Source organism: Oncorhynchus mykiss, chromosome 11 (assembly GCF_013265735.2).
Source record: "Oncorhynchus mykiss isolate Arlee chromosome 11, USDA_OmykA_1.1, whole genome shotgun sequence".
NCBI classification, from domain to species: domain Eukaryota; kingdom Metazoa; phylum Chordata; class Actinopteri; order Salmoniformes; family Salmonidae; genus Oncorhynchus; species Oncorhynchus mykiss.
The window spans coordinates 73,048,334-73,069,046 of NC_048575.1; the positions used below are offsets into that span (position 1 = coordinate 73,048,334).

General features: G+C 41.8%; 1 protein-coding gene across 10 annotated transcripts in view; it reads right to left on the reverse strand.

Annotated features, from left to right (window-relative positions):
• Positions 1-13,936, reverse strand: part of LOC110536366 (potassium channel subfamily T member 1) — a 134,094-nt gene extending 120,158 nt beyond the window's left edge. For all 10 annotated transcript variants that reach the window (XM_036936281.1, XM_036936280.1, XM_036936272.1 and 7 more), the window contains exon 1: positions 13,320-13,936. In XM_036936281.1, the coding sequence (XP_036792176.1) occupies positions 13,320-13,350 (31 nt within the window). In that variant the 5' untranslated portion in view covers positions 13,351-13,936. The remainder of the gene's footprint in view (positions 1-13,319) is intronic.
• Between the last annotated feature and the right edge of the window lie 6,777 nt (positions 13,937-20,713).

Sequence of the window (20,713 nt, forward strand, 5' to 3'; positions counted from 1 at the left end):
TGTGCTTTATTGTTTAGGCTTTCGTGATACGTGTATTGTGCACTTGTTATTTCGGGTCTGGTCCTATGTAGTGTTATGACGGGTCTCGTCCCATGTAATATTAAGAGGTTTAAACCTCGCTCTTTTGTTTGGGTTACATCCCTGTGTATTTTATAGATGGGTTTGTTTTGGGCTTCGTCCCTGTGTTGTCCCCGTGTCTTTTTCAAACATTATTTACATAACTATACAGACCCTTTGCTATGAGACTCGAAATTGAGCTCAGGTGCATCCTGTTTCCATTGATCATCCTTGAGATTTTTCCACCTGTGGTAAATTCAATTGACTTGACATGATTTGGAAAGGCACACACTTGTCTATTTAAGGTCCCACAGTTGACCGTGCATGTCAGAGCAAAAACCAAGCCATATGGTCAAAGTATTTGTCGGTAGAGCTCCGAGACAGGATTGTGTCGAGGCACAGATCTGGGGAACGGTACCAATATTTTATTTGCAGCATTGAATGTCCCCAAGAACACAGTGGCCTCCATCATTCTTAAATAGAAGAAGTTTGGAACCACCAAGACTCTTCCTAGCCCGTGCCAAACTGAGCAAATTGAGAAGGGCCTTGGTCAGGGAGGTGACCAAGAACCAGATGATCACTCTGACAGAGCTTCAGGGTTACTAAAGGACTCTCAGACCATGAGAAACAAGATTCTCTGGTCTGATGAAACCAAGATTGAACTATTTCGCCTGAATGCCAAGTGTCACATCTGGAGGAAACTTTGCACCATTCCTACGGTGAAGCATGATGGTGGCAGCGTCATGCTGTCGGGATATTTTTGAGTGGCTGGGACTGGGAGACTCGTCAGGAACGAGGGAACGATGAACGAAGCAAAGTACAGAGAGATCCTTGATGAAAACCTGCTCCAGAGCGCTCGGGACATCAGACTGGGGTGAAGGTTCACCTTCCAACAGGACAACGACCCTAAGCACACAGCCAAGACAACGCAGGAGTGGATTTGGGACAAGTCTCTTTGGCCCAGCCAAAGCCCGGATTTGAACCCGATCAAACATCTCTGGAGAGACCTGAAACTAGCTGTGCAGCGACACTCCCCATCCAAGCTGACAGAGCTTGAGAGGATCTGCAAAAAATAATGGGAGATACTCCCCAAATACAGGTTTGCCAGCTTGTAGCATCATACCCAATAGGACTCAATTATGTAATCTCTGCCAAAGGTGCTTCAACAAAGTACTGAGTAAAGGGTCTGAATACTTATGCTAATGTCATAATTCAGTTTTTATTTTTAATACATTTGCAAAAAATTCTAAAAACCTGTTCTTGCTTTGTCATTATGGGGTATTGTATGTAGATTGATGAGGGAAAAAACTATTTAATCATTTTCAGAATAAGGCTGTAAAATAACAAAATGTGGAAAAAGTCAAGGGGTCAGAATACTTTCCGAATAAACTGTATATCAACGTATTGGCGAGGGCACTAGAACAATCTGCAGCACCCGGCTTCTCTAGTAGGGCTTCACCCTACTAGAATCTGAAGTCAAATGTCTACTGTTTGCTGATGATCTGGTGGTTCTGTCCCAATCAAGGAGGGCCTACAGCAGCACCTAGATCTTCTGCACAGATTCTGTCAGACCTACCTGGGCCCTCACAGTAATTCTCAGTAAGACAAAAAGAATGGTGTTCCAAAAAAGGTCCAGTTGCCAGGACCACAAATACAAATTCCATCTACACACCGTTGTCCTAGAGCACACACAAAACTATACATACCTCCGCCTAAACATCAGCGCCACAGGTAACTTCCACAAAGCTGTGAACGATCTGAGAGACAAGGCAAGAACGGCCTTCTACGCCATCAAAAGAAACATAAAATTCGACATAGGATCTGGCTAAAAATACTTGAATCAGTTATAGAACCCATTGCGCTTTATGGTTGTGAGGTCTGGGGACTGCTCACCAACCAAAAAACACCAAATATCCTGTGTACAATGTAAAACAAATAATGCATGGAGAGACGAATTAGGCCGATACCCACTAATTGTCAAAATGCAGAAAAGATACATTAAATTCTACAACCACCTAAAAGGAACCGATTCCCAAACCTTCCATAACAAAGCCATCACCTATAGAGAGATTAACTTGGAGAAGAATCCACTAAGCAAGCTGGTCCTGGGGTTCTGTTCACAAACACAAACAGACCCAACAAAGCTCCAGGACAGCAACACAATTAGACCCAACCAAATAATGAGAAAACAAAAAGAGAATTACTTGAATTAACAACAAAAAAACTGAGCAAACTAGAATGTTATTTGGCCCTAAACAGAGAGTACACAGTGGCAGAATACCTGACCACTGTGACTGACCCAAACTTAAAGAATGCTTTGACTATGTACAGACTCAGTGAGCATAGCCTTGCTATTGAGAGAGGCAGACCTGACTCTCAAGAGAAGACAGGCTATGTGCACACTGCCCACAAAATGAGGTGGAAACTGAGCTGCATTTCCTAACCTCCTGCCAAATATATGACCATATTAGAGACACATATTTCCCTCAGATCACACCATCACAGCAGCAAGATTTGTGACTTGTTGCCGCAAGAAAAAGGCAACCAGTGAAGAACAAACACCATTGTAAATAAACCCAATATTTATGTTTATTTATTTTCCCATTAGTACTTTAACTATTTGCACATCGTTACAGCACTGTATATAGTCATTACAGTGCCTTGCGAAAGTATTCGGCCCCCTTGACCTTTGCGACCTTTTGCCACATTTCAGGCTTCAAACATAAAGATATAAAACTGTATTTTTTTGTGAAGAATCAACAACAAGTGGGACACAATCATGAAGTGGAACGACATTTATTGGATATTTCAAACTTTTTTAACAAATCAAAAACTGAAAAATTGGGCGTGCAAAATTTTTCAGCCCCTTTACTTTCAGTGCAGTAAACTCTCTCCAGAAGTTCAGAGGTCTCAGAGGTCCGTTAAAAGCGCAGAGAGCATCATGAAGAACAAGGAACACACCAGGCTGAATAATTTTGCACGCCCAATTTTTCAGTTTTTGATTTGTTAAAAAAGTATATGACATTTGAAATGTCTTTATTCCTTTGGAACTTTTGTGAGTGTAATGTTTACTGTTAATTTTTTATTGTTTATTTCACTTTTGTTTATTATCTGTCACTTGCATTGGCAAAAGAAACATATTTGTCCCATGCCAATAAAGCCCTTAAATTGAAATTGAATAGGGAGGGAGAGAGAGAGAAAGAGAGAGAGCAAGAGAGAGAGATACTCTGATTAGCAGCCCAGAGGACAAACCCCAAGAAGCCTCCTGTAAGGAGGGATGAGAGTGTGGTGAGATGACGTGAGAGGGCCAGTGACCTTTGTATTTCATTGTTATTTTTACACTGCCTCTATGCACACTCACAGGGCCCTACACACTACACACACTGATACTCCAAAACACACGAACACTCACTGCATCATCTGCTCACTCACACAAATGCACATACATTTATACTGACACTACACACACTCACATACAAACTGCTGCTACTCTGTTTATACACTCACATACAAACTGCTGCTACTCTGTTTATACACTCACATACAACTGCTGCTACTCTGTTTATACACTCACATTCAAACTGCTGCTACTCTGTTTATACACTCACATACAAACTGCTGCTACTCTGTTTATACACTACTCTGTTTATACACTCACATACAAACTGCTGCTACTCTGTTTATACACTCACATACAACTGCTGCTACTGTGTTTATACTCTCACATTCAAACTGCTGCTACTCTGTTTATACACTCACATACAAACTGCTGCTACTCTGTTTATACACTCACATACAACTGCTGCTACTCTGTTTATACACTCACATTCAAACTGCTGCTACTCTGTTTATACTCTACTCTGTTTATACACTCACATACAAACTGCTGCTACTCTGTTTATACACTCACATACAAACTGCTGCTACTCTGTTTATACACTCACATTCAAACTGCTGCTACTCTGTTTATACTCTACTCTGTTTCTACTCTCACATACAAACTGCTGCTACTCTGTTTATACTCTCACATACAAACTGCTGCTACTCTGTTTATACACTCACATACAAACTGCTGCTACTCTTGTTTATACTCTCACATACAACTGCTGCTACTCTGTTTATACACTCACATACAACTGCTGCTACTCTGTTTATACACTCACATACAAACTGCTGCTACTCTGTTTATACACTCACATACAAACTGCTGCTACTCTGTTTATACACTCACATACAAACTGCGGCTACTCTGTTTATACACTCACATACAACTGCTGCTACTCTGTTTATACACTCACATACAAACTGCTGCTACTCTGTTTATACACTCACATACAAACTGCTGCTACTCTGTTTATACACTCACATACAAACTGCTGCTACTCTGTTTATACACTCACATACAAACTGCTGCTACTCTGTTTATACACTCACATACAACTGCTGCTACTCTGTTTATACACTCACATACAAACTGCTGCTACTCTGTTTATACACTCACATTCAAACTGCTGCTACTCTGTTTATACACTCACATACAACTGCTGCTACTCTGTTTATACACTCACATACAACTGCTGCTACTCTGTTTATACACTCACATACAAACTGCTGCTACTCTGTTTATACTCTCACATACAACTGCTGCTACTCTGTTTATACACTCACATACAAACTGCTGCTACTCTGTTTATACTCTCACATACAACTGCTGCTACTCTGTTTATACACTCATATACAAACTGCCTTTACTCTGTTTATACACTACTCTGTTTATACACTCACATACAAACTGCTGCTACTCTGTTTATACACTAACATACAAACTGCTGCTACTCTGTTTATACACTCACATACAAACTGCCTTTACTCTGTTGATACACTACTCTGTTTATACACTCACATACAAACTGCTGCTACTCTGTTTATACACTCACATACAAACTGCTGCTACTCTGTTTATACACTCACATACAAACTGCTGCTACTCTGTTTATACACTCACATACAACTGCTGCTACTGTGTTTATACACTCACATACAAACTGCTGCTACTCTGTTTATACACTCACATACAAACTGCTGCTACTCTGTTTATACTCTCACATACAACTGCTGCTACTCTGTTTATACACTCACATACAAACTGCCTTTACTCTGTTTATACACTACTCTGTTTATACACTCACATACAAACTGCTGCTACTCTGTTTATACACTCACATACAAACTGTTGCTACTCTGTTTATACACTCACATTCAAACTGTTGCTACTGTGTTTATACACTCACATACAAACTGCTGCTACTCTGTTTATACACTCACATACAAACTGCTGCTACTCTGTTTATACACTCACATACAACTGCTGCTACTCTGTTAATACTCTCACATACAAACTGCTGCTACTGTGTTTATACACTACTCTGTTTATACACTCACATACAAACTGCTGCTACTCTGTTTATACACTCACATACAACTGCTGCTACTCTGTTAATACTCTCACATACAAACTGCTGCTACTGTGTTTATACACTACTCTGTTTATACACTCACATACAACTGCTGCTACTCTGTTTATACTCTCACATACAACTGCTGCTACTCTGTTTATACACTCACATACAAACTGCCTTTACTCTGTTTATACACTCACATACAACTGCTGCTACTGTGTTTATACACTCACATACAACTGCTGCTACTCTGTTTATACACTCACATACAAACTGCCTTTACTCTGTTTATACACTCACATACAACTGCTGCTACTGTGTTTATACACTACTCTGTTTATACACTCACATACAAACTGCTGCTACTCTGTTTATACACTCACATACAAACTGCTGCTACTCTGTTTATACACTCACATACAACTGCTGCTACTCTGTTTATACACTCACATACAAACTGCCTTTACTCTGTTTATACACTCACATACAACTGTTGCTACTCTGTTTATACACTACTCTGTTTATACACTCACATACAAACTGCTGCTACTCTGTTTATACACTCACATACAACTGCTGCTACTCTGTTTATACTCTCACATACAACTGCTGCTACTCTGTTTATACACTCACATTCAAACTGTTGCTACTCTGTTTATACACTCACATTCAAACTGCTGCTACTCTGTTTATACACTCACATACAACTGCTGCTACTCTGTTTATACTCTCACATACAACTGCTGCTACTCTGTTTATACACTCACATTCAAACTGCTGCTACTCTGTTTATACACTCACATACAACTGCTGCTACTCTGTTTATACTCTCACATACAACTGCTGCTACTCTGTTTATACACTCACATTCAAACTGTTGCTACTCTGTTTATACACTCACATACAAACTGCTGCTACTCTGTTTATACTCTCACATACAACTGCTGCTACTGTGTTTATACACTACTCTGTTTATACACTCACATACAACTGCTGCTACTGTGTTTATACACTCACATACAAACTGCTGCTACTCTGTTTATACACTCACATACAAACTGCTGCTACTCTGTTTATACACTCACATACAACTGCTGCTACTCTGTTTATACTCTCACATACAACTGCTGCTACTGTGTTTATACACTCACATACAAACTGTTGCTACTCTGTTTATACACTCACATACAAACTGCTGCTACTCTGTTTATACACTCACATACAACTGCTGCTACTGTGTTTATACACTACTCTGTTTATACACTACTCTGTTTATACACTCACATACAAACTGCTGCTACTCTGTTTATACACTCACATTCAAACTGCTGCTACTCTGTTTATACACTCACATACAAACTGCTGCTACTCTGTTTATACACTACTCTGTTTATACACTCACATACAAACTGCTGCTACTCTGTTTATACACTCACATACAAACTGCTGCTACTCTGTTTATACACTCACATTCAAACTGCTGCTACTGTGTTTATACACTCACATTCAAACTGTTGCTACTCTGTTTATACACTACTCTGTTTATACACTCACATACAAACTGCTGCTACTGTGTTTATACACTCACATACAAACTGCTGCTACTCTGTTTATACACTCACATACAAACTGCTGCTACTCTGTTTATACACTACTCTGTTTATACACTCACATACAAACTGCTGCTACTGTGTTTATACACTCACATACAAACTGTTGCTACTCTGTTTATCATTTATGCTGATGCCTAGTCACCTTACCCCTATATACAGTGGGGCAAAAAAAGTATTTAGTCAGCCACCAATTGTGCAAGCTCTCCCCCTTAAAAAGATAAGAGGCCTGTAATTTTCATCATAGGTACACTTCAACTATGACAGACAAAATGAGAAGAAAAAGAAAAATCCAGAAAATCACATTGTAGGATTTTTAATGAATTTATTTGCAAATTATGGTGGAAAAGAAGTACAGTGCCTTGCGAAAGTATTCGGCCCCCTTGAACTTTGCGACCTTTTGCCACATTTCAGGCTTCAAACATAAAGATATAAAACTGTCTTTTTTTGTGAAGAATCAACAACAAGTGGGACACAATCATGAAGTGGAACGACATTTATTGGATATTTCAAACTTTTTTAACAAATCAAAAACTGAAAAATTGGCCGTGCAAAATTATTCAGCCCCTTTACGTTCAGTGCAGCAAACTCTCTCCAGAAGTTCAGTGAGGATCTCTGAATGATCCAATGTTGACCTAAATGACTAATGATGATAAATACAATCCACCTGTGTGTAATCAAGTCTCCGTATAAATGCACCTGCACTGTGATAGTCTCAGAGGTCCGTTAAAAGCGCAGAGAGCATCATGAAGAACAAGGAACACACCAGGCAGGTCCGAGATACTGTTGTGAAGAAGTTTAAAGCCGGATTTGGATACAAAAATATTTCCCAAGCTTTAAACATCCCAATGAGCACTGTGCAAGCGATAATATTGAAATGGAAGGAGTATCAGACCACTGCAAATCTACCAAGACCTGGCCGTCCCTCTAAACTTTCAGCTCATACAAGGAGAAGACTGATCAGAGATGCAGCCAAGAGGCCCATGATCACTCTGGATGAACTGCAGAGATCTACAGCTGAGGTGGGAGACTCTGTCCATAGGACAACAATCTATTGCACAAATCTGGCCTTTATGGAAGAGTGGCAAGAAGAAAGCCATTTCTTAAAGATATCCATAAAAAGTGTTGTTTAAAGTTTGCCACAAGCCACATGGGAGACACACCAAACATGTGGAAGAAGGTGCTCTGGTCAGATGAAACCAAAATTGAACTTTTTGGCAACAATGCAAAATGTTATGTTTGGCGTAAAAGCAACACAGCTGAACACACCATCCCCACTGTCAAACATGGTGGTGGCAGCATCATGGTTTGGGCCTGCTTTTCTTCAGCAGGGACAGGGAAGATGGTTAAATTGATGGGAAGATGGATGGAGCCAAATACAGGACCATTCTGGAAGAAAACCTGATGGAGTCTGCAAAAGACCTGAGACTGGGACGGAGATTTGTCTTCCAACAAGACAATGATCCAAAACATAAAGCAAAATCTGCAATGGAATGGTTCAAAAATAAACATATCCAGGTGTTAGAATGGCCAAGGCAAAGTCCAGACCTGAATCCAATCGAGAATCTGTGGAAAGAACTGAAAACTGCTGTTCACAAATGCTCTCCATCCAACCTCACTGAGCTCGAGCTGTTTTGCAAGGAGGAATGGGAAAAAATTTCAGTCTCTCGATGCGCAAAACTGATAGAGACATAACCCAAGCGACTTACAGCTGTAATCGCAGCAAAAGGTGGCGCTACAAAGTATTAACTTAAGGGGGCTGAATAATTTTGCACGGACAATTTTTCAGTGTTTGATTTGTTAAAAAAGTTTGAAATATCCAATAAATGTCGTTCCACTTCATGATTGTGTCCTACTTGTTGTTGATTCTTCACAAAAAATACAGTTTTATATCTTTATGTTTGAAGCCTGAAATGTGGCAAAAGGTCGCAAAGTTCAAGGGGGCCGAATACTTTCGCAAGGCACTGTATTTGGTCAATAACAAAAGTTTATCTCAATACTTTTTTATATACCCTTTGTTGGCAAAGACAGAGGTCAAACATTTTCTGTAAGTCTTCACAAGGTTTTCACACACTGTTGCTGGTATTTTGGCCTATTCCTCCATGCAGATCTCCTCTAGAGCAGTGATGTTTTGGGGCTGTTGCTGGGCAACACGGACTTCCAACTCCCTCCAAAGATTTTCTATGGGGTTGAGATCTGGAGACTGGCTAGGCCACTCCAGGACCTTGAAATGCTTCTTGAGAAGCCACTCCTTCGTTGCCCGGGCGGTGTGTTTGGCATCATTGTCATGCTGAAAGACCCAGCCACGTTTCATCTTCAATGCCCTTGCTGATGGAAGGAGGTTTTCACTCAAAATCTCACGATACATGGCCCCATTCATTCTTTCCTTTACACAGATCAGTCGTCCTGGTCCCCTTGTAGAAAAACAGCCCCAAAGCATGATGTTTCCACCCCCATGCTTCACAGTAGGTATGGTGTTCTTTGGATGCAACTCAGCATTCTTTGTCCTCCAAACATGACGAGTTGAGTTTTTACCAAAAAGTTATAGTTTTGTTTCATCTGACGATATGACATTCTCCAATCTTCTTCTGGATCATCCAAATGCTCTCTAGCAAACTTCAGACGGGCCTGGATATGTACTGGCTTAAGCAGGAGGACACATCTGGAACTGCAGGATTTGAGTCCCTGGCGGCGTAGTGTGTTACTGATGGTAGGCTTTTTTACTTTGGTCCCAGCTCTCTGCAGGTCATTCACTAGGTCCCCCCGTGTCGTTCTGGGATTTTTGCTCACCGTTCTTGTGATCATTTTGAACCCACGAGGTGAGATCTTGCGTGGAGCCCCAGATCGAGGGAGATTATAAGTGTTCTTGTATGTCTTCCATTTCCTAACAATTGCTCCCACAGTTGATTTCTTCAAACCAAGCTGCTTACCTATTGCAGATTCAGTCTTCCCAGCCTGGTGCAGGTCTACAATGTTGTTTCTGGTGTCCTTTGACAGCTCTTTGGTCTTGGCCATAGTGGAGTTTGGAGTGTGACTGTTTGAGGTTGTGGACAGGTGTCTTTTATACTGATAACAAGTTAAAACAGGTGCCATTAATACAGGTAATGAGTGGAGGACAGAGGAGCCTCTTAAAGAAGAAGTTACAGGTCTGTGAGAGCCAGAAATCTTGCTTGTTTGTAGGTGACCAAATACTTATTTTCCAACATAATTTGCAAATAAATTCATTAAAATCCTACAATGTGATTTTCTGGATTTGTTTTCTAACTTTGTATGTCATAGTTCAAGTGTACCTATGATGAAAATTACAGGCCTCACTCATCTTTTTAAGTGGGAGAACTTGCACAATAGGTGGCTGACTAAATACTTTTTTTGCCCCACCTCTATCGATCCAGTATCCCTGCACATTGTAAAAATGTTAGTGCAACTGACACTGTATATAGTGTGCTTATAGTGTGCTTAATAACAACAACAAAAAACACCTCCTCCTCCATGCTTCACAATGGGAAGCACACATGCGGAGATCATCCGTTCACCTTCTCTGCGTCTCACAAAGACAGTGGTTGGAACCAAAAATCTCTAATTTGGACACATCAGAAAAAATCTGACAGATTTCCACCGGTCTAATGTCCATTGCTCGTGTTTCTTGGCCCAAGCAAGTCTCTTCTTATTGGTGTCCTTTAGTGGTGGTTTCTTTGCAGCATTTCAACCATGAAGGCCTGATTCACGCAGTCTCTTCTGAACAGTTGATGTTGAGATGTGTCTGTTACTTGAACTCTGTGAAGCATTTATTTGGGCTGAGGTCTGAGGTGCAGTTAACTCTAATGAACTTATCCTCTGCAGCAGAGGTAACTCTGGGTATTCCTTTCCTGTGAAAGTTCTTGAAATGTTCCGGATTGACTGACCTTCATGTCTTAAAGTAAGACTGTTGTTTCTCTTTGCTAATTTGAGCTGTTCTTGCCATAATATGGACTTGGTATTTTACCAAATAGGGCTATCTTCTGTATACCATCCCTACCATGTCACAACACAACTAATTGACACAAATGCATTAAGAAGAAAATAAATTCCACAAATTAACTTTTAACAAGGCACTCCTGTTAATTAAAATGCATTCCAGGTGACTACCTCATGAAGCTGGTTGAGAGAATGCCAAGAGTGTGCAAAGCTGTCATCAAGGCAAAGGGTGGCTACTTTGAAGAATCTCAAATATAAAATATATTTTGATTTGTTTAACAGTTTATTAATTGAATGAAGTCACAATGTTCATTCTGTTCTGTTCTTTGCAAATTAAAGTACATTTAAAAAACAATGTAACAAACCCGAAAACAAGTTGGACCACAATAGTTCATCTTAGCCTGTCATGCAATTGGATTTCAAATGTACTAAATCAGATTAAAACAATGCCATTCACTAATTCTCCTTTCTAAATATTTATTTTCTCCAGATTAGACATCCAAATAAACATGCTTGGAATTATCGCAAAGATACACAGCAGACTACAATGTTAAAAGTTGAATGGACTGACGGCAACAGTGCATTGCCAGCTAGCAGAGATGGGACCAAATCACAATTTTGTAAGTCCTGAGCAAGTCTCAAGTAATGTCCCAAGTTCCACAGCTCAGGTCGAGTCAAGTCCCTCCCTACTTTCGGGGTTCGAGTCCTCAAGTCAATGGTTAAGTGTTTTATGCCAATTTCATTGCAGTTGCAATGCATCAGTGATTTTGGACCCACATATTTTACAAACTGCACCTCTTATGTCCTCCACTACCACATAGTCTTTGAAACCAAATGCAACCATTTTGGGGACTGATGATGCCCTGATGCACCACAGGTCCCAGAGTGGTGGGGCAAATTGTTTTCCCGGAGGCCTGGAGCTTTCACTAATCTGGTAACCTAACCAGGTGCAAATCAGGATCATATAGAGTATGACAGTGATTCATTATTAGTTGTAAAAATGTATTTATATGGGAGTGGGACCACACTAACATTTTAGTCATTTAGCAGACGCTCTTATCCAGAGCAATTTAAAGGAGCAATTAGGGTTAAGTGCCTTGCTCAAGGGCACACCAACCAATTTTTCACCTGACCGGCTCAGGATTCAAACCATTGACCTTTCAGTTAATGGCCCAAAACTCTTAACCACTAGCCTACCTGCCACCTAGATATACAAATATTTTCTAAACAGGTCACATGGTTTTAAAGAAACTCTGGAAAAATTCAGGAGCCCAAACCTTTACAGACACAACCACTGCAATTGGACAATTTGTTACGTTTTTCAGATCAAATATTGTAATCAGATTACAGATACTTTTGAAAAACTAGATGATTACTTTGAGGACAACTTTAAAATTCAGAAAGGATGTTTGGGGGAAAAAATATTATATTATTATATGTAATAGAAAGCGATGGGTTAGAAAGCGGCTGGTAGCCTTCTAATCCATGTAATAGAAAGCGATGGTTTTGGGGCGGCAAGTAGCCTATTGGTTAGAGCGTTGGGACAGTAACCGAAAGGTTGCTACATCAAATCCCAGAGATGTCGTTCTGTCCCTGAACAAGGCAGTTCAATTAACCCTCTGTTCCTAGGCCGTCGTTGTACATAATAATTTGTTCTTAATAGGGTTAGGGTTAGGGTTACTGATTTGCCTAGCTAAATAAAGGTTAAATAAATAAAACATTAAAAAAAAGAAGTCTACATAACCAACCAATAAAGTAAAATGTAGTATGTCGGGAGCGATGTGTAATTACGTTTGCTAAATAAATACTGGAGGACAGTGGATCGGCGCGCGCTTTGCTGGAATACGTGCTTTGTGCCCGGCCTGCGCAACCTCTGATTTCTGTGAATCTGTTTGGTCGAGACACAGAACAGAACGCACAGAACCTCCAGTACTCCAATATAAAGGACAGATAGGCTCACATTGTGCGCGAGGTCACAAATCGGGTCTCTAGGGTCGTACAGCTCAAGTCCAAGTTAGGTCACGAGTCATAGATGGTCAGGTCGAAGTCGAGTGACAAGTGTTTTTTCTTTTTGCCAAGTCAAGTCTGAAGTCGCAAAATGTGACTCGTACTCGAGTCCAAGTCACGTGACTCGAGTCCAAATTTCTCCCAAATAGGCTACAGATGTTTGGCTCTCGGTCAATTTCACTGCACTCGGCGTTAGCCAAGAAGCCAAGGCTGTTTTCAGTTCAGTCCTTACCTGGCTCTGTCGGTGTCCGCGGTCCCATCATCGTAAACACACGTCTTGTTTATGATAGAATATCTGCTGCACATTGTCCGTGCAGCCCCGAGTGTATCACGCTGGTGGTGGATGTCTTCCGATAAAAAAATTAACCCTGGCTTGAAACATTCGTCTTATTCATTGATTATATAAGAGGGGCGAAAAGGGAAGCGACCCCCGCGGATGGCACTTGAAGAGGGTCCACGACCACGGAAAATGCACCGGGGAGGTAGAGAAATTCGAGCATCTTCTGGTCCTCATGGATACATTATGATTAGTTTACACTAGGCGATCTCCGAAATTATTTTCCTTTTATCTTTCGATTTTACCAGGCTGCTGTTCTTTTTGAAAGACTACTTGAAGTTGACATTTTTTTTTTTGCAAAACAGTAACATCAACTGTCTCTAGTTACGTGAATGGATTGGTTAAAAAATATACTGTTTTCTTTTAAAAAAGATCAAACCCATTTCAAACCAGTCAAGTGACAGCATCTATGTGATCCCTTCAGGATAACATCATCCATGCTTTTTCTACTGTCACACAGCAACTGTCCTCCTCCTCCGTCCCTGTGTAAGGGCTGTGTTGATGGAATGGATGGGATAACACACGTTCTCAGAATCCGACCAAATCTCCCTGTCCACCCATACAACCCAACCATACACACCTCGCCATCTACTGGACAACCTTGCAATTATGTTTTTGCATCTTCTTCAAAATAGACGTGTAATAAACTGCAATGAGTAGACTCCGCGCCCTATTATTACAAGGTTTTAAAAGAATACGGCGTTTACAAGTGATGCAGACGCACGTGCCTTACTCCCTAATTGGCAATATCTGTAGATGTGGGTTTTAATTTGAACTCGTCATAATTTCTACAGAAAGCTTGCCCGTAGGGAATTATATGACTCACTTGCAAGGGAAGGTTGCAGGCTTCTGTATATAGTTGGCTTTCGGGGGTTATTGTAGCGAAGTGCACTTCATCACTCAAGAGTCCTCTGGTGGCGTGTGATGGGATTGCAGCTCTTCCTTCTCTGAGATTTAAGTGATGTCTTGTTTACACAGCAGCTAATTTTGGAATAACACTGACCTAGAATTGTTGTGTTTGTATAACAGTGTGTTGTATTGGCCTACATGTTGATGTCTGTAAATGTATGACTGCTTCTCTAAGCTCAATAATCAAACCCTATTTACAAATAGTACAACCGTTTTTGAATTTCAACAATAAATCACAATCATTTATTTCCTTTGGTAAAACATTTAGAAATTAAAACACAAGAAAATAAATGGAAGCCCAATAAATAAACACTTATGTAGGCTACATGCAAAACACCAGACAATGCTACTAGCCTTTCTCTATGATTCTACATACCTTCAATCTTCCTGTCTTCAGCAACTGGTTGTTTATATATTCCCCTTATATTGAAGAACATATTCATGTTCTGTGTAGAGAGCAGTCACAGAGATCTGGACAGAGTTGTACAGCCCTTCAGAAAACAGCATAAATGCTCACCAGCTGCTAACGTGAGTTCAAATGCTGGAGGTTTTGTCAATGCTCTGGGGGCAACTGCTTTGCTGCTTCCATTGTCATTACTTCCAAAGCATCTTATCCACTCAGAACTTTCCCAAACATTCAGTCATCGGTCAATTTATCTCCCTTTAAAATCTAATTTTCCCACATATTTGGTTCTCCCCTGGTTGTAGTTGTTATAATCTGACCAGGGACATTGTTTTCTTTGCCTTTGCAAGAGTTTTGTAAGTTATAAAGCGTAGTGAATGTTGGAACTTCTGATTGCTCTGACATTTAGGGGATGACACAAAGGTTGGTACACACACACACTGTTAATTGACATTGATAAGTGCTACTACAACAGGCAACTGCACTACCGAACAACAGTTTTAGAACACCTACTCATTCAGGGGTTTTTTCTTTATTTAAAAATGTTTCTACATTATACAATAATAGTGAAGACATCAAACTATGAAATGACACATTGAATCATGTAGTAAACAAAAAAGTGTTAAACAAATCAAAATATATTTTATATTTGAGATTATTCAAAGTAGCCACCCTTTGCCTTGATGACAGCTTTGCACACTCTTGGCATTCGTTCAACCAGTTTCATGAGGTAGTCACCTGGAATGCATTTCAATTAACACGTGTGCCTTGTTAAAAGTTAATTTGTGGAATTTATTTTCTTCTTAATGCATTTGAGCCAATCAGTTGTGTTGTGACATGGTAGGGGGTATACAGAAGATAGTCCTATTTTGGTAAAAGACCAAGTCCATTTTATGGCAAGAACAGCACAAATAAGCAAGGAGAAATGACAGTCCATCATTACTTTAAGACATGAAGGTCAGTCAATGCGGAACATTTAAAGAACTTTCAAAGTTTCTTCAAGTGCAGTTGCAAAAAACCATCAAGCACTATGATGAAACTGGCTCTCATGAGGACCGCCACAGGAAAGGAAGACCCAGAGTTACCTCTGCTGCAGAGGATACATTCATTAGTTACTAGGCTCAGAAATTGCAGCCCAAATAAATGCTTCAGGTAGTTCAAGTAACAGACACATCTCAACATCAACTGTTCAGAGGAGACTGTTTGAATCAGGCCTTCAGGGTCGAATTGCTGCAAAGAAACCACTTCTAAAGGACACCAATAAGAAGAAGAGACTTTCTTGGGCCAAGGCACATGAGCAATGGACATTAGACCGGTGGAAATCTGTCCTTTGGTCTGATGAGTCCAAATTGGAGATTTTTGGATCCAACCGCCATATCTTTGTGAGATGTGATGTGGGTGAACGGATGATCTCCACATGTGTATTTCCCACCATAAAGCATGGAGGGGAGGTGTGTTGGTGTGGGGTTGCTTTGCTGGTGACACTGTCAGTGATTTATTTAGAATTCAAGACACACTTAACCAGCATGGCTACCACAGCATTCTGCAGCTATACGCCATCCCATCTGGTTTGGGCTTAGTGGGACTATCATTTGTTTTTCAACAGGACAATGACTCAACACACCTCCAGGCTGTGTAAGGGCTATTTTACCAAGAAGGAGAGTGATGGAGTGCTGCATCAGATGACCTGGCCTCCACCTCAACCAAATTTAGATGGTTTGGGATGAGTCGGACCGCAGAGTGAAGGAAAAGCAGCCAACAAGTGCTCAGCATATGTGGGAACTCCTTCAAGACGGTTGGAAAAGCATTTCAGGTGAAGCTGGTTGAGAGAATGCCAAGAGTGTGCAAAGCTGTCATCAAGGCAAAGGGTGGATATTTGAAGAATCTCAAATATAAAATATGTTTTGATTTGTTTAACACTTTTTGGGTTACTACATGATTCCTTATGTGTTATTTCATAGTTTTGATTTCTTCACTATTATTCTACAATGTAGAAAACCTATTCTGAACCTAACAGCCATCTGAACCTATTCTGAACCTAACAGCCATCTGAACATTTTCTGAACCTAACAGCCATCTGAACCTAACAGCAATCGGAACCTATTCTGAACCTAACAGCCATCTGAACCTATTCTGAACCTAACAGCCATCTGAACCTATTCTGAACCTAACAGCCATCTGAACCTATTCTGAACCTAACAGCCATCTGAACCTATTCTGAACCTAACAGCCATCTGAACCTATTCTGAACCTAACAGCCATCTGAACCTATTCTGAACCTAACAGCCATCTGAACCTATTCCGCAGGTGCTGGAGTTGTAGGCAAACTCATGGAAAACAGAAAAGAAAACTCTGCACACTGCTGCTCATGCTCCCAGGTGATATTTATTTACAACATTTCGACCCTTAGGTCTTCCTCATTGACCCATATCCCAGGTGGGAGTGGAAGGTCCTATAAATAGGGGCAGTACTCAGTGACATCACTTCCTGAAACAAGAGGTAAAAATGTATAACATAGTTTCACAATATTAACATTCAATATATCAAAATATTTGATCATACACAGAGAATGTGATCAATATTTATAGAAATATAAATACACATATAATATTCAATTAGGACAAAAACAAACACAACTTAGAATGATTGAAGCCATAAGAATGGTTTCAAGTCAAACTCCTCGTTGAGTCCAATCGGGGACATGTTCAGCCTATGGATCAGAAAGATTCCCTTTGAAGATGTTTCCTCTCAATGTGCCCTCCCCTGTGTGACATCTTGACCATTTCTATTCCAATGTATCTCAGAGAACTAATAGGATGTCCAGCTTGTACAAAATGTGCAGCAACCAGATTTTTTGTCTCACCAGTGTCTTCAGGCTTCTACGGGTTTTCCCTATGTAAGACAGACTACAAGTGTAACAGATTTCCTCCTCTTCGTCTGAGGAGGAGTAAGGATCGGACCAAAGCGCAGCGTGGTAAGTGTTCATGATGATTTTAATTAGAGAAAGCACTGAACACTGAATCAAAACAATAAACAATGATGTGAATTTACAAAACCCGAAACAGTACCGTCTGGCCCAAACACTCACACGGAAACAAACACCCACAACTCAAAAGTGAAACCCAAGCTACCTAAGTATGTTTCTCAATCAGGGACAACGATTGACAGCTACCTCTGATTGAGAACCATACTAGGCCGAACTCAAAACCCCAACATAGAAAAACACACATAGACTGCCCACCCAACTCACGCCCTGACCATACTAAAACAGAGACAAAACACAGGAACTAAGGTCAGAAAGTGACAGTACCACCCCCAAAGGTGCGGACTCCGGCCGCAAAACCTGAACCTATAGGGGAGGGTCTGGGTGGGCGTCTGTCCGCGGTGGCGGCTCTGGCGCGGGACGTGGACCCCACTTCACCACAGTTTTTCTCTGCCTCATTGTCTGCCTACGTGGCCTCTTAAACACGGTGACCCACGCCGCCGACCTCAGACTGGGGACCCTAGAAATGGGTCCCGAATGGAAGGGAGACTCCGGCAGCTCCGGAGTGAAGGGCGATTCTGGCATTGCCTGGCTGACTGATGGCTCTGGAGGCTCCTGGCTGACTGACGGTTCTGGCGGCTCCTGGCTTGCTGACTGATGGCTCTGGCGGCTCCTGGCTGACTGACGGCTCTGGCGGCTCCTGGCTGGCTGGCGGCTCTGGCGGCTCAGGACAGACTGGCGGCTCTGGCGGTTCAGGACAGATGGAAGACTCTGGCGGCTCAGGACGGACGGGAGACTCTGGCGGCTCAGGACAGACGGGAGACTCTGGCGGCTCAGGACAGACGGGAGACTCTGGCGGCCCAGGACAGACGGGGAGACTCTGGCAGCTCAGGACAGACGGGAGACTCTGGCGGCTCAGGACAGGCGGGAGCACCTGTAGGAAGAAGACGGAGAGACAGCCTGGTGTGGGGGGCTGCCACCGGAGGGCTGGTGCGTGGAGTTGGCACCGGATAGACCGGACCGTGCAGGCGCACTGGAGCTCATGACCACCGAGCCTGCCCAACCTTACCTGGTTGAATGCTCCCCGTAGCCAGACCAGGCTGTGCTGGCGAACCGGGGACACCATGCGTAAGGCTGGTGTCATGTACGATGGCCCAAGTAGACGCACTGGAGACCAGATGCATAGAGCCGGCTTCATGGCACCTGGCTCGATGCCCACTCTAGCCCAGCCGTTACGAGGAGTTGGAATGTACCGCACCGGGCTATGCACACGCACCGGGGACACCGTCATAACACAGTGCCTGCCCGGTCCCTCTCGCTCTCCGGTAAGCACGGGGAGTTGACCCAGGTCTCCTACATGACTTAGCCACACTGCTCCAGAGAATCCCAGGCGGGCTCCGGCACTCTCCCTGTCTATCTCCTCCCAAGTAGTGACATAGTCCAGATCTCGCTCCCATGTCCAGGAGTCCTGCGATCGCTGCTGCTGCCTGTTACCACACTGCTTGGTCCTTTTGTGGTGGGTGTTTCTGTAACGGATTTCCTCCTCTTCGTCTGAGGAGGAGTAAGGATCGGACCAAAGCGCAGCGTGGTAAATGTTCATGATGATTTTAATTAAAGAAAGCACTGAAAACTGACTCAAAACAATAAACGATGACGTGAATTTACAAAACCCGAAACAGAAACGTCTGGCCCAAACACTCACACGGAAACAAACACCCACAACTCAAAAGTGAAACCCAGGCTACCTAAGTATGATTCTCAATCAGGGACAACGATTGACAGCTGCCTCTGATTGAGAACCGTACTAGGCCGAACTCAAAACCTAAAACAAAGACAAAACAAAGGAACTAAGGTCAGAACGTGACAACGAGGACATTTCAATATGTAAATGACATTGGTGACATGCAAGTAATCAGGCCCTTGATCTTACATCTTTGTCCTGTGTGTAAATCGGTTGCATTTGTACGTAAAGCTGCATTGAGCACATTGGCCACATTTGTAAATACCCTCCTTCAAACTTGTCCAAAAAGTTTCCCCTTTCCTCTGGTAGGTAATCAGAATTAACCACAATATCTCTCAAGTTCGGAGGTCTTATAAAAAACATACGTGGGGGATATATAAAAATGGGTTTCAATTGTGGGTCAGTATCAATAATGTACCAGTGATTCCTGATAATGCCCATAAATGCCTTCCCCAATGGTGAGTGTTGGGTAAAGCATGATGGGACATGTTCTGATTATTCTTTTACTCTTGGTTTTAGGCTTTCCAACTGTGTTAGTCTTTCAAAACAACCATTGGCATGTTTTACCCAATTGTCTTTGTACCCCTTGGCATAGCTCCTAGTATATGTCCGTTATGTTTATGTGGGGTCAATCAAGGAAGATATCCTCTTCTGCAAACCACTGGAAACCAGGACAACAGGACAGGATATTGGACTGCTTTGTGACATCAAATGGACTTTGATGACAGGGAGACATAGTGGAGTGGTAAGACACGTTCAAGCAGTTGCTCCAAATGCCACTTGGGTACACTGCAGCATCCACCGAGAGCCTCTTGCTGCCAAAGGAATGCGTGTGCAAATTGATTTGGTCCCCCCACATCAAACGCAATCACAACACGTAGGTTGAAATATCAAAACAAACTCTGAACCAATTATATTAATTAGGGGACATGTCAAAAAGCATTAAACATATGTGGCAATTTAGCTAGCTAGCTTGCAGTTGCTATCTAATTTGTTCTATTTAGCTAGCTTGCTGTTGCTAGCTAATTTCTCCTTGGATATACACATTGAGTTGTTATTTTATCTGAAATGCACAAGGTCCTCTACTCCGACAATAATCCACACATAAAGCAGTCAACCGAACCGTTTCTAGTCATCTCTCCTCCTTCCAGGCTTTTCTTCTTTGGACTTTATATGGTGATTGGCATCTAACTTTCATAATAAGGTGTATTACCGCAAATGACCGACAGACCTCAGTTGATCTTTCAATCACT